At 40.4% G+C, this 26691-nt stretch overlaps 1 protein-coding gene across 1 annotated transcript in view; it reads left to right on the plus strand.

The window, feature by feature from the left end:
- Positions 1-1250: 1250 nt before the first annotated feature.
- The window catches only part of CPLX3 (complexin 3), a 59745-nt gene continuing 34304 nt past the window's right edge, over positions 1251-26691 (plus strand). The window contains exon 1 of the mRNA XM_056572682.1: positions 1251-2058. Coding sequence (XP_056428657.1) covers positions 1895-2058 — 164 coding nt within the window. The 5' untranslated portion in view covers positions 1251-1894. The remainder of the gene's footprint in view (positions 2059-26691) is intronic.

Genomic DNA, 26691 nt, shown 5'->3' on the forward strand with positions numbered 1-26691 from the left:
TTAATGATGATGCCTTAATGATGCCTCCATAATGAATGATGCCTTAATGATCCTGCACCCTATTGACGCAGTCTTCTTAAATACCATACTTATGGGTGTGTTCTTTACATATGTGGGCGTGGTTATACTACGCCTTATATCCATAAATATACTTATCTCTATATATCTCCTCCTAGTGGGTTGGTTTGAGTATATCTTTAACTTAAGGGTGTATACATTATGTCATGCTTAACTTACATACTAATTGGACATTAGTACCCTTCCTAGAATAGTATACTTATGCATACCTCAGCAATTCTATCTATAGTATCCAGCTATAGCTTAACTTTCCTAAAGGTCATGGCATCCATTTTAGGTTTGACTCTTGTCAGCCATCTTGTATACCCTTGCATAAGTTATATTGTATATTAATCATTTTAACAGTTTGTCCTTTTGATGCAATAAAGAAGTTTTTGGAAGCTACAGACCAGGTGAGTGGCAGATATAATGTACCTTACTTGATATATTTTCTTCTAAAAACAATGGTACTTCTACCTTCATATATATGTTACATTTTCTCCTCAACTGAATATATATATAATATGTATAATATGTGTGTTAAAATACAATAAAAGCTTATTTAAATGAAACATTAAATAACATAAAGTTATTTCACCAACACAATCACTGTCTTTACCTGGGGCTATATTACTAGAGCCTTTTCAATGTCTCCCGTCCATTCACTGAAATTCCTACAATTACAGTGTTCTAGTCAGAAATCCTGATTTTAATAAGCTCTATTTATTGCTCTCATCTTTGACTCAATACTTTATATTAGTAACCTGTCTGCTGATGTCTCTGTTACACATTGTAGATAAAGGTGTTAATTGCATCATCATCTCAAGGTTCTTGCTATAGTTCACACTAATAACCCAGCAGTGGCAGCGCTGCCATAGGTGTGAAGTTATTTTCTTTAGGGTAACTCACTGCTGGCATTAACCCTTATATAAATGAGGATAAAGATATGTAACGGGTCAAGAATGTGGTCCTGTGATGTAATGTAATGTGTAAACAAGTTTCGCTATCTTTGGAATAAGAGGGGGTTTGAGAGGCAGAGAATAATAGGATTTAAAGGGCTTCAAGCTAATGGGAATAGATGTGTCTGTTATTTCCTAAATGTGGGATCGCCCTTTTGAGAGATGTGAACAGATTGGAGAGGATAAGTGACTTTACTACAGCCAATGGCTGCAATGATGTAAGCCAGCCTCACCAGAAGGGGCTGATTGTGTTCCGAGATCTCATGTTAGATGTGACTCTAATCTCCCTCCCACTCTAAGTCTTAGACGGAAAGGCATAGTGTAGGTTTAACTGGGAGCTGTCCAGGACTGTGGTGCTGAAAAAATTGAACTTGGAGGTGTCCAGGACTGTGGTGCTGAAACATTGAACTTGGAGCTATCCAGGAGTAGGTGCTGAAATACTGTTTGCTGTTTAGGACATTTGTGCTGAATCTTTTACTGTAAGTTGTCCATGTCGTGATGATGAAACACTAACTGGGAGCTGTGCAGGACTGTGGTGCTCACTCAATGTTTATGTGGGAGCTATCCAGGACAGTGGTGCTGGAAGTGCTGAATGGAAAATGCAGGAGTGACACTTCTGTAGACCTAAGGAGCTGAAATTCGGAGACCTTTCGGACAATCCTCACTTCTGATCTGCAGGATTTAACTCAACATGACTGAGAAAATCCATTCAACTAATTAAACAGATCATACCTGAAGCTACAAGCTCTGTGCTGAGCCCAACCACCTGCACATGCAAACTTAATGCTGTAGGGTTGTGAAGGGATTCTGTACATTTCAGCAGCTCCTATTGTTCTTGTTCACAACTCCAAAAACAAACCTTTAGGTTTACAACAGCCATGGCTTTTATGGTGAAGACCATGGTGGGTGGTCAACTGAAGAACCTGACTGGGGGTCTTGGGGGCAAAGAGGAGAAGGGAGAAGGGGAGAAATCAGCAGCTGAAGCCCAAGGAATGACAAGAGAGGAATATGAAGAATATCAGAAGCAACTTCTGGAGGAGAAGTAAGATTTTATGCTTCTTTTATTTATTTTGGATTTTGTACCCTATTTTGAAGCAAATCATAGCAAATATACCTTTACACATATCATTGTTGAGGCATAGAAAGAATATATTTTTATATATTAAATGCTACTCATGAAGGAGGAGACTTTGGATAGCAGAGTACAGCAGTGAGAAATACACTTGATTCTTCTGTTCCTGTGTAAACTCACCAATACAGTGACCCCTCGACCTACGATAGCCCCGACATACGATAATTTCAACATGCGATGTCCTCTCAGAGTCCATCGCATGTTGAAGGCAGCATCAACATACGATGCTTTTGTATGTCGGGGCCATCGCATAAACGGCTATCCGGCAGCGCAGACTGCTTCAGCTGCCACCGGATAGGCGTTTACTGTGCCCCGTGTGGTCCGCTGACGATCACTTACCTGTCCTCGGGGCTCCGGCGCGTCCTCTTTGGGAACCTCTGCATTGTCGGCGCTCTCCATCGACGTCATCACGTTACTGCGGACACCGTCCCATCATCCAATAGGAGCGGCGTGCGTAGCGATGTGATGGCGGCGTCACAGAGCGCTGATGCCGGGTAAGCAGAGGCCTTGCCGGAGCGTCGGGGACACAGCGACAGCGATGGACGGCGACATTCCGGGCAGCGGTGACGAGCGGTGAGGGTCCGGAGCGGCGGGGACACGTGAGTACAACTTCCTCTAACAGTGGTCTACAACCTGCGGACCTCCAGATGTTGCAAAACTACAACACCCAGCATGACTGGACAGCCAACGACTGTCCGGGCATGCTGGATGTTGTAGTTTTGCAACATGTGGAGGTCCGCAGGTTGCAGACCACTGTCCTATACTTTACATTGCACGGATCCCTCAACATGCTTGAGGAACCACTGTACATAGTGCTATATTATACAGCGATTCCTGATAATCTGGCTGTATTGCATATTCTATGATGGATGTATCATGAATCATGAATGATAAGACCCTTCTGTAAATAATTCAGAATCATTGGGTTAATAACATTTTAAAGTTTCCTTATTAACTCTTTGTTGATGCTGTGTTTATTGGTCACACTTCAGTTTGAGATGACAAAGCAGATACAGTAAAAGCAAAATAGCAGAAGAAATGTAGTGCGAATATATACAGTATACAAATTAGTTGTACATCGTGCAAGTACTGAGATTTAAAAATTGACTTTGAAAAGAGACAGGACCACAGAAGATACTTCAATAAATGGTAAGAACTAAATGCATTAACATAGGGTACAGCTAGCAGTATTTGTACTCATTCCTTTACCAAACATGATAATAATCCCTTTTAAATGATTTCATTAATATATTGTTACTCATTGTAGAAGTACACTTTACAATCATCTAAATCGATCAATTTGTTCTGCAGCTACTATGAAAAGTTGTGTAACATGTAAAATGTAGGATAAAACATGGTGAGAATGAAGAGACTGTCCCTTTGGGAACAGCATCTAGTAACGTGTAGTCTCAATGTGCAGACCTGCATTCACTTGACTGCAAACATGACTGCCCTTTATATAATGCCAGGTAAAGGTTCTCCATAGATATAGTACCTGTACACAATTATACTGTAATACTGAAATGAATATGAACAGGGAAGCATGGTGCCATTGTAGGATATTGTAGTAAATAGTAACCCGAAAAGATAATATACTATATGTAGTAACAATTCTCTACTCAAATTTGCCATCCACAATTACAAGAAGCCTTTAGCAATTGTATGCTTGTGGTCCCAATATATATTGATTAACTATTTGACTACAATGTTGCTAGACATAGGAGCTCACATGTTTTTCCACACATATTTTCATTTCACCTTACTGTTAGTTTCTGGAAGATAACAGTAAAATGTTCTTTAAAACATTCCAAAACGTTCATGATCTATTTATACCCAGGATTGTATCTATAACAAGGGGGCATCCTCTACGTCTTGAGGAAAGAAGGTTTCTACACCAGCACAGACAGGGGTTCTTTACTGTAAGAGCAGTGAGACTATGTAACTCTCTGCCAGAGGAGGTGGTCCTAGTTAACTCTGTAAAGGAATTCAAAAGGGGTCTGGATGCATTTTTGGAGAATAACAACATCACTGGTTATGGATACTACATTTATAGGGACAGAAGGTTGATCCAGGGATTTATTCTGATGCCATATTTGGAGTCGGGAAGGAATTTTTACCTCTAGTATGAGGGTTTTTTGCCTTCCCCTGCATCAACTCATTAGGGATATAGGTTGAATTTGATGGACTCTGGTCTTTTTTCAACCTTATTAACTATGTTACTATGCAAGCCATTTTGTTTTCACATAGGTTGTTAGCTAAAGTAAGTACTGATTATAAAGATCATAGTAGGCCATGAAATGCCTTTATGTCTCATAGGTGTCTCATATGTGCACCACAGGTGCCCATCTATTTTTACATGTACTGTAAAAGCTGGACATATTTGTTGCCATTGGCAAATCTGTAATATACTATTTTTATCAACCATGCCCCCTTTATGAGCAGAAAATATTACAGCCGAGCAAACAGGAAAATTACATTTTCCACCTCTTCCTTGTCAGCACATCAGTAGGTATAGGTGATTTAATAATTCCTAGGTATTCAACACTATTAGTCAAACACGTGATTTGTAGTGAGTCTGTATACAACATCATCCATCTAATAGTACAAAAGTTGGTTTTTACTATGTAGACGGTCTATATTTACTAATTTTATATAATCCTATGTTCTGTGACTTTAGAAAAGTAGTTATAGTTCAATATAAGTGGATGAATCTCTCATTCTAAACCTATGGTAATTAAAAGGTATGCCTGCCCTTTACAACTGATTTACATTAGAAGGATCTACTGAAAGCCATCAAAGCATGTCCTGATGCTGGAACCCCCAGAGATCAGCTGTAAAGTGTGAGGGAACCTAACAGAAAATGTTCACTTTCCTTGCAGTGACCCCACTGGAAAGATAAACTATTACATGTTGTCCATAGAAATCAATGGTTTGTCTACATAATTCAGGGCTATGTTGGGCCCTCCAGAGATTTTTGGTAGCTGCCTGACCCACTAAATGTTTGCTTTAAACCATGCAACCTCCCTAAGATTTTGCACTCTTCTTTGCTGCGTCAACAGGGCTTTCACAGAAGCTTTGAGATATTTGGGATTTGTGTAAAATCAACCACTAAGGCATTCATGAGGTTGAGTACTGACAATGAGTAAGAAAACCTTCCATGCAGTTGGATTTCTAGTTCATCTTATGTATGCTAAATGAAATGTGGATATTGGCTCTTTACTGACAAGTAAAGTTCTTCTATAGCAAACTTGGCAAAACCTTTCATACATCTTGCTGGTTCAATTGAGTTGCTATATCAGAAACAAAGTGCTTTTTCCCAACATTTCACTAACCAGAGAAATCTTCAAAATTGTACAACTAACTGATCACCCCAAACTTGGCACTAGGCATTCGGGCCAGTATTCTCCTGGCATCTGCCAATGCAGCTTTGTTAATTAGTTCACTAGATGGTAAAGCATGATTTGCCACTTCAGAGCATTAATGGCTCCGTAGTCTAATGGCTGTATTCTTCACACCACTCCAGCTAATGCTTTAAATTGTGTTTGTGGAGTTCAGGCAGCTGCACAGCCATGGAAACCAAATCCATAAATCTCCTAAGAGTAGTTCTTGAACTTTGCTAAATGTTCTTCAAGACGCACCTTTGACTTGATCGTGATCCTGCTTATGACAAGCAGCATCAATACCACATTTGTCCTTTTCTGTGGGATTGTGTGACCTAATGCTTTGTAGCTTGGCAAATAGACGTTTCCACTACAATATAATAGAACTTACAGTTGACTGAGACAAGCAACTTTTTGCTGACCAGAAATGTAGCGCCCCACCCCAGAAACAGTGCCACAGCCCCACTATGTGCTTGATATTACAACTAAACCCAACTTCCTGATCCTCAAGAGAAGGAATTTCCCAAATTATTGCAAGCATTAGTAATAATAAACAAACATTCTTATTGTAATGTGCTGTAAAAAAAATAGTTTTCAATAATCCATTTGGCATTACCAGTTGGGCCTATACACAAAGCTTTGTTGCGATACAACAATCAAGCAATGCAATACACACACAGTACTATGGACTGCTTTACCTGATGGTAGATATACTGTATCTACACATACCTCTGATGTTACATAGAGGCAAAAGGAGAAGGATTACCTGCAAGAAAAATGCTGAATCAATTTCTTTTGAATGCTATATTATGCAGGTATTCTGTGGTAGAACACAATGCTTGGAAGAATATGGTGGCACATGTCATACGGACCTGTAGTGATGATATGTGCCACTATATAAAGTCCATGCTTACAGCAATACTATATGCATAATCCCATAGGGGGAGATTTATCTAAATCTTTACAGAGTAAAGGTTGCTGAGTTGCCCATGGCAACCAGACTGCTTTTTCATTTTTGAAAAGGCAGTTGAACAATGAAAGAAGCGATCTGATTGGTTGGAATGGGCAACTCAGCAACTTTTCCTAAGGTTTTGATAAATCTCCCCCATTAGTTCCTATCATTTCAAAGCAAAATGTATAACAGTTTATTTTTCATGTTTGAACATTCCCTGCATGGCCTCCATGCCTATGCTATTTGCACAGTCAGGCTTTTCTATATAGTCAAACAATTATAACTGAAATATCATTGGACACCGCTATTATATATTCTATTATATTATATTATGTGTGTCATCCGCCGTAACATTTAAGCCATTGACGATTAAGTATTTCACACTGATGCTGGATATATTAGGTGTCCTACCATACTGCCAAAATTGTTCAGGAATGGATTGAGACACAAGACAACAAGTTCATTTCACACCAAGAGGTTAGCAGCAGATCCTTTCCGTATGTTGCATGGTGGGGTCTCAATGGGTCATACTGTTTTACTACAGATACAAGACTTCAGACCTGGGAAATTTCGAGGCAACTTAAACACCTTCAATTCTTTGGCATGTTCCTCAAACCATTCCTGAACAATTTTGCAATGTGATAAGGTACATTTTGCAGCTGGAAAGAAAAGTCACTACTATTAGTTAACTTTTCGAGGTGGTATGTTTGAAAATAACATCCACGTGAATGACAGAAACCAAGGTTTACCAACAGAACACTGCCCAGCCTATCACACTGCCTCTTATTTGCCTTACTTTCATAGTGCCATCTCTTTCCCAGGTAAGTGACACACATCAGCCATCCACATGATATAAATGAAGATATTACCAAGACTATGGCGCCTCCTTCCATTGCTCCATAGTAGAGTTCTGATCCTCATGAGCTTATTGTAGGCTCTTTCAGCAGTGGCAGTGGTCAGTCTGTTAATACAAATCCCCATAAAAAGCATTTGTGCTACAGTAGCTCTTCTGTAGCATCCAAACAGACAGGCTAGTCTTAAGTACCCACGAACATTGGTGAATCATGGGCACCTATCATTCTGTTGTGAAACCACTAGTTGTCCTCTCTTGGACTACTCAGTAACTACTAATCATGGGAACACAGCACAAGACCTGCAAGTTCCTGAGATTCTTACTTTTGTCCATTTTTTCTGCTTACCATTTACTTACTATGTAATACAAACCATTTGACAGGTGCCATTCTTATGAGAATCAATGTTATGTGTTTCGCCTACCAGTGGTTTTAATGTGATGGCTGTGTACACACAAGTTACATGTGTCCTTTCTTTACACTATGAAACAGTATATATAAATATAGAGATTAAAATACCATACACCTTTCTTAAATAAATTTTTCTTATTCCAGAATATTTCCATTTTGTTGTCATAAGCCACAGCTGTCTATAAACAATCCTCCCATCTGTCAAGAAAAGCCCCTCCAGAGCGCATGTACCTAACTGTCAGCAGGATTAGATAGGACAGATAGGGAGATCAGATAGGTTCTATATGTATCAAGCTGAATAAAGGCTGCCAGATGGGCCAACAATGCACTAACAGCTCCATGTTAAGGGAGAAGCAAATCCTGGCAGAAGCACATAAATAAGAAATAGGACAGATATTGTGATAATAAAATCAAAATACAATACATGAGTACACCACATAACAGATATATAATGGGTTCATCTCATGATCCAACTTCACTCTGATTGGGGAAAATGTGGCCTCAGAATAAAGGGCACAGGTTTTAGCCCCTTATCTCAATGACTTTCTGAGTAGATGGACCTGACAAATAGTTAATGATATGAGGGTATAGAGATATATAGAATAAACATGTCACAGGCTCTTGATAATTTAGCACTCAGCTTAGTCATTATTATATTAAACAAATGCTGTATACACTTGTATATTGGCAGATTTTTGTGAATTAAAACGATTACTAGCAGTAATTACTAGTTTGCACAGGAAGTCTAAATATTACTCCATATACACAGAGACGGAGAAAGATTCAACACTTGTCTACGTGTGATCACAGATTATGTATAAATATTAATTCCAACACTATGATAGCACAATGCTTTCATAGCTCCAAAAACATGGAATCATTACCATCCGGGTTCTCTTATAATTTCTGTGAAATTTTACAATACCCTATGTTAAAGATTGAGCTAACAGCCAATTGAGAAATAAAGGGGGTGATTTGTCAATACCGGCGTGTTACACATCAGTGTAAATCAATACCCCACCAGCACAGGAGTTCACTCTTGATCAATCCATGGCGCATGGGAGAAATCTTCACCAGTTCTGACAGAGATTTCCCATACAATTTTTACCTGCTGACAGGTAAAATTGAAATAAATTTGGTACACGCCACACCCCTTTGCACCAAACTATGCCTTCTCCACTTTAAGCCCTGACCACTTGGTGAGGGAGTCATAAATTTGAAAAGAAATCACATAAATTGTGTACACAGCTGAAGCAGGCGTAAATTATGCCGTTTTTTTTCTCCTTTTTCTGCTGCTTTCCTGAGGACAAATCCCCCTTAGGCTATGTTCATATGGCAGAATTTCCACGCAGAATTATGCTGGGAAACTCTGCTTGGAAATTCTGCAAAATGTGTTGCACGTTAACTTGATTGGGGATTCCATTGTCTCATTCACACAGCAGAATGTCCGCCATGGAAATTCTGCATTCCAGATTCTGCAAAATTATAAGACATTTTGTGGAATTCCATTCAAAGCCCTATTGAAATTAATGGATCTCTGAATTTGGGTCGAATCTGAATTCCACTGGAATTCTGCTCAAATTCCGCTAAATTTCAAAAAAATCCAGTCTGCTTTTCTGTGAGAAAACTTAGTGGAATTGCAAAAATTCCGCCATGTGAAGATAGAGCAGTTGCTGGATAAAAGCTCAAAACTGAATGTAACACTAAGGCTAAGAAACAGTTCTTTGCAGAATGGACAGGTGCTTCAGATTGTGAAAATTCACTAGTATTGTATTGTAAATTTTTTTTAATTTTCAAACTGGAATCCATACCACAAATCTGTAAAATATTTGCTATGCCTGAACATACCCAGAACTCTTACAAGTGTGTTTTGTGGCTATCATGATAAACTAGACTATTTCATAGACCAGCAAAGATGTCGTCCCATTTATTCTCATGTGGGAGAGGGGGCTTAACCCAGAGGGGACATGGTTTAACACATAGGGGCACATGGCCACCCCCATGCGCCAAATAGACTACAATTTCAGAGCTGACATAGATTTCTGAGGCTACCGTGCCTGGATTTATCAAGAAATGTCTTCCTCTTGAACATACACTGGCAGGGGCTTACTTAAGACCAGTGTATGTAAAACTGGTCTTAGAAAATTCCATATGTTTGTATTGCAGACTGGTGGTGGTTGCCCTAGCACCCAGGAGAGTTCTGTCTCAGATGGTGTAGACTGAGCATGTCCTACATTATGGTTCCAGAAAGGAAGAATGTGTCAGCCACCTGGATAGGCCACTTTGAGGAAGTTGTGCATTTTGTAATGACAATTGACTGTTCTAGGACTCTGGTGAGAACACTTTCCGAGATGTATCTACAGAAATTGGCAGCTATGGTAAACAATGAAATTGTGCAATCCTCCCCCCAACACAAAAAAAGCAAGGGCCATCTGTGAGACTCTACCTCTCATCACACAGTGACTGCACCATACAGTTATTGAATAAAACTCCTATACACAGATCGGTATTTCCTTCATAGTGATCATACAGAAGTAGATACCAGCTCTACACAGAATCTGTATAGCATATAAGTGATAATATACAGGACCACATAGAGGTATATACCAGCTGTACACAGGATCTGTATACCATATAAGTGATTATATACAGTGCCCATATAATGGTAGATAACCGGCTGTAGACAGGATCTGTATATCATATAAGTGAATATATACAGGACCATATATGTAGGTAAATACCAGCTGTACACAGGATCTGTATACCATATAAGTGATTATATACAGTGCCCATATAGAAGTAGATTACAGGCTGTACACAGAATCTGTATACCATATAAGTGATTATATACAGGGCCATATAGATGTATACCCGCTGTACTTACCTGGTTATACCAGTATATACCGTATAATAAGGTAGATATTAGCTGTACACAGGATCAGTTTACCATATAAGGGATTACACTTAAATCTAGTTACTTTCACAGATGATGTCTTCTCTGATTGCAATCATCCTCTTTCCTTTTCTTCTTTGACTGGCGTAGACTGCCATGTTGACTTCTAGCCAAAACTCATCTCTTTAGCAACTGCAAGACAAACATTATACATTCTGCATTTTGTCAGTGCTCTCTACTTCTTCACAGTATCCTGATCTATTGCCCCCAAACTATAATATTGCTCCCCTCAGTTTCCCACACAGTAAAAGTGAGTAGGCTACTATGTCCCCCATTAAAGTTGATATATCCCTTACAGTAGCTCTTCCATTAGTTAGGTATGTCCCTCAGTAGTGAGATAGTTTCCTTATTAGGTAGTCCCACCCTTATAGGTTAATACATCCTTAGGTAGGTAAGTAGATCCATCTCCCCCACCAGTAGGTAAACACGTCAGTAGGTAGGTAGATTGATCCTTTCCCCACCAGTAGATAAATACATCAGTAGGTAGCCAGGTAGATAAGTAGCCAGCTAGTTAGGTAGGCAGATACTGTAGGTGTACAGGTAGATAGTTAAGTAGCTAGCTTGTTAGGTAGCAAGGTAAATACTTTAGATATCTAACTAATTAAGTAGACAGCTAGGTAGGTAGCTAGCTAGGCAGCCAGGTGGGTAGGTAACTAGGTAGATACAGTAGTTAGTGAGCTAATTGGAAAGGTGTGTGGCTAGGTAGGTAGCCAGCTAGGTTGATAACCTGGTAAGTAGCCAGCTATAAGATAAGTAGCCAGCTATAAGATAGGTAGTCAGCTAGGTAGGTAGCCAGATAGGTAACAAGGTAGGTAGGTCTCCAGGTAGGTGGATAGGTAGGTCACCAAATAGGTAGATTCTCAGTAGTCATAAGTCCCCATTTGTCGTAGAATGAAGGAAAAAAAAAAAACACCACACACAAAGTCCCACACAGCAATCTCCAGTACAGCAGGGGCTGCGCTCTTTTTCCCAACTGTGCAAGCGCTGACGTCATTGCATCTGCACTGTGTGAGGGATGAGGTCACAGTCTCCTGTCAGTGTTTGCTGCAGGCCAATTTAGCATGCAATTTAGAGGTGCAGCTTTGTGATTGCATTAAATCCTGTATATGGAGCAGGTGGGAGGATAGCATTACCTCAGTAAATCCCTTATACACTGCTATCTGCCCGTCCACTGCAGCATAGCAACACTCCAGGAGACCATGTGACTTATGACACAATGTCGCCAACTGCATGGAAAGCTGAAAAAGGTCAGAGACAACAGTAAAATAAAAAGACTTGCAAGCACTACAGCTTTTCTGAGTATGGGTCCCTTACATGAAAACTGGACAAAGTGGCGCATGGAGGTAATAGAAGCATATTACACTGTATTATAACGTGGCATCATGGGATCAAAAAAATACCCCTTTAACTGTAGTGTAATCACTTATATGTTCCGCAGAGCACCTGTGAAGAATTTGTATCTACTACTATAAAGTCGGTCCCTGGTGGTAATAGTCTTATTACACTGTTTTTTTTTTCAGCCTGGGAGTTCATATACTGTGTGGTGAGGATGTGGCAATATTACTTGGACACACATACCCCATTACAACCCACTGCATCCTGTTGTGTAGTTACCCCTCATGACCATAACAGCTCTGACTCACTGAGGCAAGTCCTCACAAGGTCTCCTGTGGTATCTGGTACCAACACATTGGCAGCAGATCCTTTAACCCCTTAAGGACGCAGGGTTTTTCCGTTTTTGCATTTTCATTTTTTCCTCATCACCTTCTAAAAATCATAACGCTTTCAATTTTGCACATAAAATTCCATATAATGGCTTATTTTTTGCGCCACCAATTCTACTTTGCAGTGACATTAGTCATTTTACCCAAAAATCCACGGCGAAACGGAAAAAAAAAAATTAATTGTGCGACAAAATGGAAGAAAAAAAATTTCATTTTGTAACTTTTGGGGGCTTCCGTTTCTACGCAGTACATTTTTCGGTAAAAATAACACCTTATCTTTATTCTGTAGGTCCATATGATTAAAATGATACCCTACTTATGTAGTTTGGATATTGGCCCTCATTTACTTAGAAAATCGGGTTGTAAGTCTATCTTGCTTTCTTACTCGACTGCTTTTTCCCCTGGTATTTATTATTATGTCGCATCCTGTTTGTCGCACGTGGGTTTTGTTGGTTTTGGTTTCCAACTCCTCTGAGTTGTCGGGAAAAAATCCACAACAATTCAACAAATTCGGGTTGGAAACCTTTATAAATATGTGGTAAAGCTCAGAAATGTCGGGTTACGCCCTTTTTTGGGTTTGGGAGAATCCACATCGGGTCCGTCGGGAAAAAATTTTGCATCGTGTCACAGACTGACGCACGATGTCTGCGATATGTTGCAGACAAAGATGCGCCAAAAAAACCCGACAAAACAAGTCGGGTTTAGAATAGTAAATGAGGGCCATTGTCGTACTTCGGAATAAAATTATAACTACATGCAGGAAAATTTATGTTATAAATTCTCATCTTCTAACCCCTATAACTTTTTTATTTTTCTGCATACGGGCCGGTATGAGGACTCATTTTTTGCGCTATGTTCTTAAGTTTTTATCAGTACCATTTTTGTATTGATTGGACTTTTTGATCGCTTTTTATTCATTTTTTCATGATATAAAAAGTGACCAAAAATATGCTATTTTGGACTTTGGAATTTTTTTGCGCATACGCCATTGAACGTGCAATTGAATTTCCGCACGCGGAGATTCCACGTATGTTTATTTTTATTTACACAGTTTTTCTTTATGGGAAAAGGGGGGTGATTCAAACTTTTATTAGGGAAGGGGTTAAATGACGTTTGTTAACTTTTTTCACTTTTTTTTTTGCAGTGCTATAGCTCCCATAGGGACCTATAACACTGCACACACTGATCTCTTATGTTGATCCCTGCAAAGCAATAGCTTTGCACGGATCAGCAAGATAGGGGCTCGATTGCTCAAGCCTGTAGCTAAGGCGCTGTGGGGACAGGTAAGGAGACCTCCGCTTACATCCTAACTGATCGCGATGTCCCGATCAGCCCGACTGAGCTGCTGGGAAGCGTTTACTTTCATTTTCAGACACGGCGGTCAACTTTGATCGCCGCGTCTGAAGGGTTAACAGCGCACGGCACAACGATCGATGCCGTGTGCTGTTAGCCCAGGGTCCCGGCTATGACTAGCAGCTGGGACCGACCCGGTGTTATGCGGGGTCACGGAATGACCCAGTTTTAAACACCGGGACCGGGTGTAGGGCGTACAGGTACGCCCTACGTCCTTAAGAGGTTAAGTCCTGCAAGAAGTGGTCTTGATAGATTGGACTTGTTTTTCCAGCACATCTCACAGATGCTTTGATTTAGATTTGAGGAGTTTGGAGGCCAAGTCACCACCTTGAATTTTTTGTCATGTTTCTCAAACAGAATTTCTACAATGTGACAGGGCACACTGTGCTGCTGATACAGACCACTGCCATTAGGGAATACTGTTCCATGGAAGGGTGTACTTGGTCTGAAACAATGTTTAGCGTAGATGATATGTGACAAAGTAACAATTACATAATGCCAGAAGCCAAGGTTTCACAGCAGCACATTGCATCACACTAGATCCACCAGCTTGCCTACTTCCCATAGTGCATTCTGGTGCTCTCTCTTCTCCAGGTAAACAATATACCTGCACCTGACCATCCCCATAAGGTAAAAGAAAATGAAATTTATCAGACCAGGCTGCCTACTTTCATTGATCCACAGTACTAGTCTTATTCATGTATTCATTCATTCATGTGAGGGACCCAGCGGTTTACACTGTTTTCTGACACCTATTATGAACAGCAATTTGCACAACAGAAAATCTTTTGTAGGACTGGACCAGGCCCTGGTGATGGTACACCTTGGGTGATTTTTGGTAGAATTTAAGCACTGCATTTCATAAATACCCTACAAGAGCTTCTGTCTTAGAGACTTATGACTATTGGTCTGTCATGTTTAATGGGGTATTCCCATCTGAATTAGTTAGTTATCCCCTATCCACAGGATAGAGGACAACAAGCTGTTCAGTGGGGGGGTCCAACCACTGGGACCCTCACATAAATTAACCTCTTAAGGACTCAGCGTTTTTCCGTTTTTGCATTTTCATTTTCATTTTTTCCTCATCACCATACTAAAAATCATAGTGCTTTCAATTTTGCACCAAAAAATCCGTATGATGGCTTATTTTTTGCGCCACCAATTCTACTTTGCAGTGACATTAGTCATTTTACCAAAAAACCCACGCGAAACGGAAAAATAAATCAATGTGCGACAAAATTGAAGAAAAAATTTCATTTTGTAACTTTTGGGGGCTTCCGTTTCTACGCAGTGCATATTTCGGTAAAAATGACACCTTATCTTTATTCTGTAGGTCCATACAACTAAAATGATACCCTACTTATATAGGTTTGATTTTGTCGCACTTCTGAAAAAAATCATAACTACATGCAGGAAAATGTATACGTTTAAAATTGTCATCTTCTGACCCCTGTAACTTTATTATTTTTCCGTGTATGGGCTGGTATGAGGGCTCATTTTTTGCGCCGTGTTCTGAAGTTTTTATATGTATCATGTTTGTGTTGATTGGACTTTTTGATCGCTTTTTTATTCATTTTTTTATGATATAAAAAGTGACCAAAAATACGCTATTTTGGACTTTGGAATTTTTTTGCGTGTACGCCATTGACCGTGCGGTTTAATTAGTTATATAATTTTATAGTTCGGACATTTCTGCACACGGCGATACCACATATGTTAATTTTTATTTTTATTTACACAGTTTTTTTTATGGGAAAAGGGGGGCAATTCAAACTTTTATTAGGGAATAATAACAATGCTCCCATAGGGACCTATAGCACTGCACACACTGATCTCTTATGCTGATCCCTGCAAAGCCATAGCTTTGCACGAATCAGCGAGATAGGGGCTCGATTGCTCAAGCCTGTAGCTCAGGCTTGGAGCAATCAAACCCTGATTGGACGCCGTGGAGAGAGGTAAGGAGACCTCTGCCTGCATCCCAGCTGATCGAAACATCGCGATTTTATCGCGATATCCCGATCAGCCCGACTGAGCTGCCGGGAAGCGTTTACTTTTGTTTTCAGACGCGCAGATCAACTTTGAATGCCACGTCTGAAGGGTTAACAGCGCGCGGCACAACGATCGGTGCCGCACGCTGTTAGCCCAGGGTCCCGGCTATTGTTAGCAGCCGGGATCGACCCGGTGTGATGCAGGGTCACGTTTTTCACACCAGGACCGGGCTCAGGGCGTACAGGTACTCCCTGAGTCCTTAAAAGTTTAATGACGCATGCAGAAAGTGCGTGGCCAGTGATGAATTTAGTAATGTTCAGCGGCCCCACAAAGAATGAGTCAGGTGATTGGCCGGGCCATTCTAGCAGCTTTATTTTCTTCCTTTAAAACTATTTGAGAGTTTAATTGGCTGTATGTTTGGGATCATTGGGGGGAGATTTATCAAAGTTGTCTATGTCCGGCATCAATATAGACCAAACTACAGAGCGTTAGACTGGTCTATTTTGTGCCTAATTTATCAAAAGTCGCACAGCTCTTGGTAAATTCTGCACACGGACTTCGGGATTTATGCTTTAGACTATATTTAACCCCTTAAAAGGGGTATTCCAGGCCAAAACTTTTTTTTTATATATTAACTGGCTCCGGAAAATTAAATAGATATGTAAATTACTTCTATAAAAAAATCTTAATCCTTCCAATAGTTATTAGCTTCTGAAGTTGAGTTGTTGTTTTCTGTCTAACTGCTCTCTGATGACTCACGTCCCGGGAGCTGTGCAGTTCCTATGGGGAAACTTCAGAAGCTAATAACTATTGGAAGGATTAAGATTTTTTAATAGAAGTAATTTACAAATCTGTTTAACTTTCCAGAGCCAGTTGATATATATAAAAAAAGGTTTTGCCTGGAATACCCCTTTAATGAGGCCGGACATAAATGTACGTCCTTGATGAGCTGGTATTTAACGCACCAGGACGTCATGCGTGGCAGTTCCTGGCTGCTGATAGCAGCCCGGGACCCGCCGGTAATGGCGGACATCCACGATCGCGCGGATGTCTGCCATTAACCCCTCAGATGCCATGAATCTGCAGCATCATGGTCACTAAAATGGATGATCGGATTGCCCGCAGTGCTGCCGTGGCGATCCGATCATCCAGAACGGCAGACGGAGGTCCCCTCACCTGCCTCCGCTGCCTTCCATGGGTCTTCTGCTCTGGTCTGCGATCGAGCAGACCAGAGCAGAAGATGACCGATAATACTGATCAGTGCTATGTCCTATGCATAGCACTAAACAGTATTAGCAATCGAATGATTGCTATAAATAGTCCCCTATGGAGGCTATTAAAGTGTAAAAATAAAAAGTTTAAAAAAAAAATGGAAAAAACCCCTCCTCCAATAAAAACGTAAATTGACCCATTTTCCCTAAATATTTTATATACATATTTGGTATCGCCGTGTGCGTAAATATCCCAACTATTAAAATATGTTAATGATACCCGTCAGTGAACGGCGTGAACATAAAAAAAAAAGTCCCAAATAGCTGCTTTTTTATAACATTTTATTCCCCAAAAAAATAAAAAAATGTATTAAAAGTTTTATATAAGCAAATATGGTATCAATAAAAAGTACAGATCAATAAAAATGAGCCCTCATACCGCCGCTTATACGGAAAAATTTAAAAAGTTATAGGTCTTCAAAATAGGGGATTTTAAACATACTAATTTGGTTAAAAAGTTTGCGATTTTTTTTTAAGCGCAACAGTAATAGAAAAGTATGCTATCATGGGTATCATTTTTATCATATTGACCCAAAGAATAAAGAACACGTCATTTTTACTGTAAATTGTACGCCGTGAAACTGAAACCTTCCAAAATTTGCAAAATTACGGTTTTCTTTTTAATTTCCCACACAAATAGTATTTTTTTGGTTGCGCCATACATTTTATGGTAAAGCGAGTGATGCCATTACAAAGGACAACTGGTCGCGCAAAAAACAAGCCCTCATACTAGTCTGTGGATTAAAATATAAAAGAGTTATGATTTTTTGAAGGCGAGGAGGAAAAAACTAAAACGTAAAAGTAAAATTGTCTGAGTCCTTAAGGCCCAAATGGGCTGAGTCTTTAAGGGGTTAAACCTGCTCCAGCATGGTTAGACATTTCAGCGTACTTTCAGCCGATGCGACTTGTCGCTGAAAAGTCGCTTTTGATAAATTCAGCACCAATGCATTTTTCAGTCTAAAATAGACTAGAATGCATCATGTTCTAAAAATCCTCTAAAGCAAAATTTGCACATGTTTAGACTGCGACTTTCTGCGCGACAAATTTAGACAGGAAAAACCAGTCTAAATCCTTTGATAAATCTCCCCCACTGTCTTGCTGAAATGTCGACCCTTTCTTCATCTTCATCATCCTGGTAGATGGCAGCAGGTATTTGTCAAGAATGTTTTGGCAAACTTGCCTATTCATTCTTCCTTCGGTTATGTAAATTTTGCCAGTACCATTTGCTGAAAAGCCGCCCCACACCATGATGTTCCCACCTGGTGTTTTTAGGGTGATGTGCAGTGCCATTTCTTCTCCACACATGGGGGGACATGTATCATTATTTGTGTATGGTAGAAGCAGTTTACCCCTTTTCCCGAATTCTAAATTATGCGCAGAAGCACAAAATTTATCAATCAAGTGCAATGAGATTCATAAATTGCGGGTAAATATAGTAATCTCATATTACGCAAAATTTTGCTCAAAAGAATACACACAAAACAGGGGTAACTTTGATACATGTCCCCCATGGTGTGTATTTTGTCATCAAAACTGTTCATTTTGCTCTCGTCTGACCACACTATATTCTCACAGTATTTCACTGGCTTGCTGGGGACCCCCGGGATCTCCGCTGTGGCACCCCGCTATCATTACTGCACAGAGCACACTCGCTCTGTGCGTAATGACCGCCGATACAGGGGCCGGAGCATCGTGACGTCACGGCTCTGCCCCCTCGTGATGTCACGGCCCGCCCCCTTAATGCAAGTCTATGGGAGGGGGCGTGATGGCCGCCACGCCCCCTCCCATAGACTTGTATTGAGGAGACGGCCCATGACGTCATGAGGGGGCGGAGCCGTGACTTAACGATGCTCCGGCCCCTGTATTGCCCGTCATTACGCACAGAGTGAGTTTGCTCTGTGCAGTAATGATAGCGGGGTGCTGCAGCGGAGATCCCGGGGGTCCCCAGCAGTGGGACCCCAGCGATCTGACATCTTATCCCCTATCCTTTGCATAGGGGATAAGATGCTAGGGGGGAGTACCCCTTTAACTCCTCTGTCAGAAATCCTGTAAGGAGCACCTGGTCAAGGCAAATTTAAGATAAAATTATTGTCTTTTCACTTCCATATTATGGCCCCAACAGTACTCACTGGAACATTCAGAAACTTAAAAATGCACCTGTAACCAAAACCATTGTTATGTTTTGCAACAAATTAGGGTTGTGAAGGTCGTTGCTTTTACCCATCATGGGATGTGTCTTATGTGACACCTTGGCAATGAGACCCATCAGATGGGACTGAACCAGCTGATATTAACTAGCACTGACAAGGGGCTCGATTTCCTTTTAATTACTGATAGATTTTAGTTGTTGTCTTGGCTGTTGCCCTTCTGTCACTTCACATTATTAAACAACTTATAGCGTACTTGCCAGATCTCACAAAAAAACTAAATATGTTACTCAGTACCTAATCCTGACCATGTAAATTAAATTTTTGTGCCTCTATCACTTTTGTGCCTTATATTTATTATAAAATTACCTCTTTTCATTAGCTCATAGTGCTAGAAATCCTCTCAGGGTAAGGGGGCATGTCCCTCCCTTGTGGTGGTGGTGGGAGCTGATTGGGGTGTCTTCTAGTGCAGCCTTGTCCATGACTCATGGACAAGCCTGATGCTGCTGCAGGACTGGATAGTGTCCCAGTAGGTATGGGGGACCCCTTGTGGTGGGGATTTTGGAAGCCATTTTCTTTACTAAATATTAATTTTAAAAAAATGTAAACCACCAAATAACAAAAAGGTCTTACATTTTCATTAGTAACAACATATAAAAAGTTTTTGGATCTGACAGTGCCCATTTAATTTGTGAGCTTATTTGTATATATGGATTAATTGGGCTGTTACCAACATCTGGTGCCATTTTTTTGTCAATATCAATTTGGAAATATGTGTAGTGAGAAAAATGGAGACATGTTCAAAACTTATTTCACCCACTGTACATCACTACATGAATACATGGCAGCTTAGCTGAATGTAAAGCATTGCTAATTCTATATCTCAGCCAGGTTCCAACTACCTTACTTGTATTCTTGGCTTCTCTGTAGAAAAGAGATTGAGTCAACCATCTCCTGCCTGTTCAACCGATTGCTATCTTTATGCTGAAAAAGAAAGTCTGCTCAATTTCTGAATTGAAAAAAATAATAAAGTATGGCGCCAGAGAGGAAAATAGATCTATATAAAATAATATGTGCTGACAACAAAGGATATTTTTTTAGCAGTGTATGAATCCATAGACTACAAGATTGAAATTATGCCCCCTGCAATACACCTAAATGGATGGAATGTCTCATTCTAGGTGAGGATAGAGGGAAGAAATTACATGTTTGAAGACAAAATTAGAGTTTACAGAAGAGTATGAAGTAGAATTATTGAGAAGGCGGTAAAATAAGAGTATATAGTGAAATAACAATAATTGATAAGGTGGGAAAGCAGAATACAAAGTTTGTTGCACAATTGCTGGAACTCAGCTACATTACTTATAATGAAAAAAGCCTCAAGTTATGAAGCTGTCTGTAGACAGTACAAAAAAATAAAAGCTAAAAATAAAAGGATTAAAATCCTTTTTGCCATGTGCGTAATCCTTCTCTTAACATTATTGCTTTTAGTTGTGCTGCTTCCTAAGGAGCTTTTCGAAACACGCCTTACACACATGGCGCATTAAATTGGTAGAGTGAGAGAGACTGGGATTAAACAATGTATACTGACAGGGAAAATACAGGATGTAGTTATGATCTGTATCCCTTCCATATACAGTAACCCCTGAAGGTCACAAGCCAAATGGCAAATTGTGTTGAGCCAAAGGAAATATTCAAAGGGAAAAGAAATAAATAAATAAGTGATGTGTTTCCTATTTTTGTGTAAACTACCTGGGATAAGGTTTTGACTTTGGTATGAAGTGCTAGTGACGCTACTCACCAACATATTAAGGGGCCAAGTAGCCACATCTGGCACCCGAGGGACTGGTTGAGGAACAGTATCATAGGGCAGCATCACATTAGATCTGACATCTATGGAGCCTAAACTGTGACCTGCAAAGGAGAGGCATTTTATCACATAGGACAGAGAAAAGTGCAGCCCTGAGTTCACCCACAACCACTTTGACTGCCTACTTGAGTATCCGCCCTGAGCAACGGATCCGCAACTGGACATCAGGGTGTAGAAGTCCAATACAATAAACACCACAGTATACAAGTCAGGAAAGCACGTCAGGACATAAAGGTTTAACAGACACAGAACAATATACAAAACATTGAGGGTAAACAAAGAGATAGAGACTCCTTCAAATTGCAGTCCTTAAAAACTTTAGCAGCAATGGTAGCAAATCACTAAGCAGAGAATGAACTTGTAACAAGCCAAGGTCAGAATACACAGACTACAACAAGCTAGCAGTTATATTAGAGCTAATGTAGACAGATTCAAACACAAGCAAAGAATAACAGACTAGCTGGAAAATTATATCCCCCTGAGAAGGGTGTGGAGGCTGAGACCAGATGTGATTGGCCTTGATGTCATCACAGCACCTCATAATGCTTCAGTTAAACACCAAAAAGCATGAAGGGATAGTCCAGGGAAATTAACTTTTTAGACACTTATCCCCTATCAACAGGGTAGGGGATAAATCTCTAATTTCAGGGGGTCTGACTGCTGGGACCCACTGCAGTGTCCTGTAGGGGACGCCATTACTTATCCACCTTTGGCACACTCCGGCCCCCACCTTCCTGGATGAACACAAGTGACGCTTCCATCAGCCAATCACCAGCTGAGGTGGGACATTGCTGTAGTTGGTGATTGGCTGACCGTCAGTAACTTAAGCTTGTTCAGGATGTTGGGGTTCTCTGCTCCAAGGATGTGTAAGTAGCCTGGGCCCTGTATCGGAGTTTGCAGGGGGTCCCAGGGGTTGGACCCCTCACAATTAGGACACTTATCCCCTATCCTGTGGATCTAGAAAGTTCCACCCTTTTAACCCTTCTGCCAGAACCAGGTAGAGTCATGACACCTTAAGATACATGGGGGGTAATTTACTAAGACTGGCAGTACACAAACCGGTCTAAATAAATCTTGAAAATGTAATGCCTTGCATGTCAGTGGTTGCCTGTGCACCTCTGACTAAAATATACCCCAGCTAGAGGCAAACCTGTGCTTGGATGAGAATACCAATTCCAAATTGAAACAGTTAAAGAGAATCTGTGAGCTCTAGGTCATGTGCAAAGCTCAAGTATCCAAAAGGCTCTGCTGAGCCTTCTCCTTCCCCCACCCTTTCCTGCCTTGATTGATTGAGCAACAAGCCTCGCCTTCCTGATCACATGCTTGTATTGAGCTTTAATATATAAAAGCAAAATACAATAAAGGGAATATGTCGACTCTAGATCATGCTCAGAGCTCAAGAGTCAGAGAGGCCATAGTGAGCCACAGCACGCATGCCTACTTCCTCCCCCATCCCTCCGTATGATCTCTGCACCTTGTTTATTTCATTGATGTTCAGTGTTGGAAGCAGAGCCCTGTATAGCCATCAATCAAGGCAGGGAGGGGTGGGAGAGGCAGAAGATGTGCTTCCTGCAGCTCAACGCAGCCACTTGAACATGATCTAGAGCTGACAAATTCACGTCTAAAAAGGAAGATTTTTACACCAAAAGGTTGCACAATCAAGTATAATATTTTATTGTAGAAAATGTAAAAGATCTTTAAACAAAAATCTGTGCAGCTTGGCTAACATATTTGAACCCCTCACAATCAGACATGTATCCCCTATCCTGTGGATGGAGAAAAAGTATCTAAAAAGTTCTAACACATTTGTCAGATATTTCTTCAGAGGCAACAAATCTGTCAATAGTTCTGTGACATTTTAGAGATGGCCACAAATAAGACGCCTCCATATTTTCATGTTTTAGGCAATGTGTGTGTGCATAGACAGCAGGAGATGGAGACCGTAGGAGGAAACAATTACATAGAGAAACATATTAGATGTCTAACTGTAGTTGCTTGATCTGTATTCTGATATTTCTTTTTATATTTTATTTCTTCTGTTTCAATTGTTTTTTATTAGCTGTTTTTAATCAATAATGACCACCAACACAGCTTATTATGCTTGTCTTTATTCTGGGGCATGTGCCCTTCTATGGTGCTGAATAAATCCTTAGTGATCAAAGCCAGATGTAGCATGTGTCAGGCAGTCTAGTGAGAGATGAGCTCCTGCTCCATGATTGGAATGGGAGGAATCTACAATCCCAGTCGTTTGCCCACCTAGATGCAAAGCAAAACCTATATGCATTGTAAATGAAGGATTTTGCTGGTAAAACTGTGGCATTTACTGCAAAATCATGTTGTCATGGGAAGGTACCATTTAATGGGTTAAACACAGAGGGTGTGGAACCATCGACTCCTATGTCTAATGTATGCAAGACTGCAGGCAAGGACAAAAAAGATGAAGTGAAGTCTGAAAGGAAGCAGCTGTTGCTGGGTGATTCAATCATAAGAAGTGTGGAGTTTAAGTAAAATTGTATTGTGAGATGTCTCCCTGGTGCTACTGCTAGAAGAGATAGAAGACGTATTCTTTATATTGTTAAGCAAACAAAGCAGGAAGGGGATGTTCTTGTCCATCTAGGGACAAATGACCTGGCTTGCAATGAAGTTTCAGAGGTAAATCAGCGAGCAAAAGAACCTCTGATCAGAATAACCAATGTAAAACTTAAACTTTTATTAAATAAAATGAAAAATATTTTTAATACAATTAATAAAAGTTACATTTTACATTGGTTATTCTGATCGGTGGTTCTTTTGCTCAGTGATTTTCTAAGTTATTAATGCCTCTTGACCCACTACTTGGATGGAGTTGGATCTCCTGTACCCAGATTCTACCATTCGGTGACTTCTTTGGTGAAGGAATCTTTTATCACGCTTGGCAATGATGTACAGGATTTTGCATCCACTGTTTCATTTTCTGAAGTTCTGCCTGTGCATAACATTCAGAATGATAGGCAGAGGCACATTAAGTAGTTCAACTTATGGCTTAGTAAATGGTGTCAAGAGAAAGGATTTGGCTCTACTTAAAATACAAAGGAACTGTACAAAAAAATGGTTTGCATCTTTCTCTCAGGGGAACGAATGTACTTGGTGAACAATTCCAAGAATTCGCTAAGGAGTATTTAAACTAGGAATGGGGGGGGGGGGGCAAAAGAGTAATAATCCATGAGACCAATCGCCCCCCGAAATGATGCCAGAATGTGTCAGTAGCACACAGGTTAAGAAATGACAAGCTCAGAGTCTTATCTATGAATGGTCACAGTTTAGGTAAAAAGATCAATGAACTTGGGTCAATAATGGCATCTGAGGATGTAAATTTAGTGGCTGTTAGTGAGACATGGTTTAATGGAAGTAATAACTGGAACATAACCATACCAGGGTACTCTTTGTACAGAAGAGATAGAGAAGGCAAGAAAGGGGAGGGGAGGCCCTGTATGTGAAAGATAGCATAAAATCTAACCTAATACAAGTTAGTGAGGCCAACATAAAGTTTGGGTTATGTTGCAGTTTGGTAATCAGACAGTAACTTGTGTAGGTGTGATTTATAGACCACCTGGCCAAGTTAAAGAATTAGATGATCTACTAGTTGAGGAAATAGCTAAAATGACAATCAAAGGAGAAGTTATCATTACTGGAGACTTCAATCTTCCGGATATAAACTGGAAAACCAAAATAGCTCGTTCTGCCAGGAGTACAGATATTCTAAATTCCCTGCTGGGATTATCTCTATAACAAGTGGTTAAGGAGGCAACCCACAGGGAGGCCATTTTGGATTTGGTATTAACAAATGGGGATTTGGTATATGATGTTACTGTAGGCGAAAGCTTTGGATCTAGTGCTCACCAGTCAATGTGGTTTAATATAAGAACAGTAAAGGAGTCACACCACACAAACATTTTTTAGATTTTAGAAAAAACAACTTTTCAAAAATGAGATTAGTCATAAATGATTCCCTATCAGACTGGAACAGATTACATGGAGTCCAGGAGAAATGGGACTACTTAAAGGGGTATTCCGTGCAAAAAACATCTTATCCCCAATCGAAAGGATTATGGCCCTTATATAGAAATTAGAGATGGGGGAACTTTTCAAAAATTTGATTCGGCCGATTCGCCGAATTTTCCGAAAAAGTTTGTTTCGATCCGAATTTGTTTGCGGAGAATTTATATTAAAAAAGGCTATTTCTAGCCTACATACAGCCTCTATAGGGGTATAGAACACTTTGCTGTGTCCTAAAACGCATATGGAGTGTGCTGGGGTAGTGAAATAATATTTTTATTCAGAATAGAATGTAAATTACCGGCATCGCTCTTAGAATCACTGCCGCACAGCAGCAAAATGACAGAGCCTGGAGACCATATAGTGACTGGATGTCAGGAGACCATATAGGGACTGAATGACATAGCGTGGAGGTGTTGGCAGCATGAGGACACCATATAGAGGCAGAATGACACAGCGTGGAGGTGTTTGCAGCATGAGGACACCATATAGTGGGTGAATGGCACAGCGTGGAGGTGTTCGCAGCATGAGGATACCATATAGTGGCTGAATGGCACAGCGTGGAGGTGTTTGCAGCATGAGGACACCATATAGTGGGTGAATGGCACAGCGTGGAGGTGTTGGCAGCATGAGGACACCATATAGTGGCTGAATGGCACAGCGTGGAGGTGTTGGCAGCATGAGGACACCATATAGTGGCTGAATGGCACAGCGTGGAGGTGTTGGCCGCATGAGGACACCATATAGTGGCTGAATGGCACAGCGTGGAGTTGGCTGTTGCACGAGTACACTACACACCAGGGCTTCACAATCCCCCCCAAAAAACAACACAATATGAGAAATGTTTGACAAAGATTTCTCATAGGTAGCACCCGCAATCCAAAAATTTTTAATTCCCAGACCCAGGCCCCACCTCAGCGGCATCAGGAACCCATTTATTGCCTGAAGGACACAGCCTGGAGTTGGCTGATGCACCAGTATACACAAGGCTTCACAATTCGCCCCAAAATAAACAAAATTGTATAATTAAAAAAAAAATCTTTATACCTTTGTGTAAGAACAAGCGCATATCCAACATTTCAGAAGACTCCATAAGGCAGGACAGTGGACCACCCAAAGACTTTCTTCTCAAAAATAATGAACTAAATTATTTTTTTTTAATTAAAATTTTTTTTTTTTATTCCTAGACCCAGGCCCCACCTCTGCTGCATCAGTAACCCATAGATTGCCTGAAAGACACAGCCTGGAGTTGGCTGATGCATGAGTACACACCCGGGCTTCACAATCCACCCCAAAAAACAGCAACATTTTTTGAAATTGTCTGACGAAATACCTTTGTGTAAAAACAAGCGCATATACAACAGTTCAGAAGACTCTATAATGCAGGACGGTGGACCACCCAAAGACATTCTTCTCAAAAATAAACCACACAATTTGTGAAATTTAAAAAAAAAATTGAAATTCAAAGACCAAGGCCCCACCTCTGCTGCTTCAGTAACCCATATATTGCCTAACCACACAATTTGTGAAATTTGGTTAAAAAAATTATTACATATGTGTGTAAGCGCATCTGTTTCAAAAAGATCAGATCACCAAAGGATTTTTTT

Source organism: Hyla sarda, chromosome 4 (genome assembly GCF_029499605.1).
Source record: "Hyla sarda isolate aHylSar1 chromosome 4, aHylSar1.hap1, whole genome shotgun sequence".
NCBI classification, from domain to species: Eukaryota; Metazoa; Chordata; class Amphibia; order Anura; family Hylidae; genus Hyla; species Hyla sarda.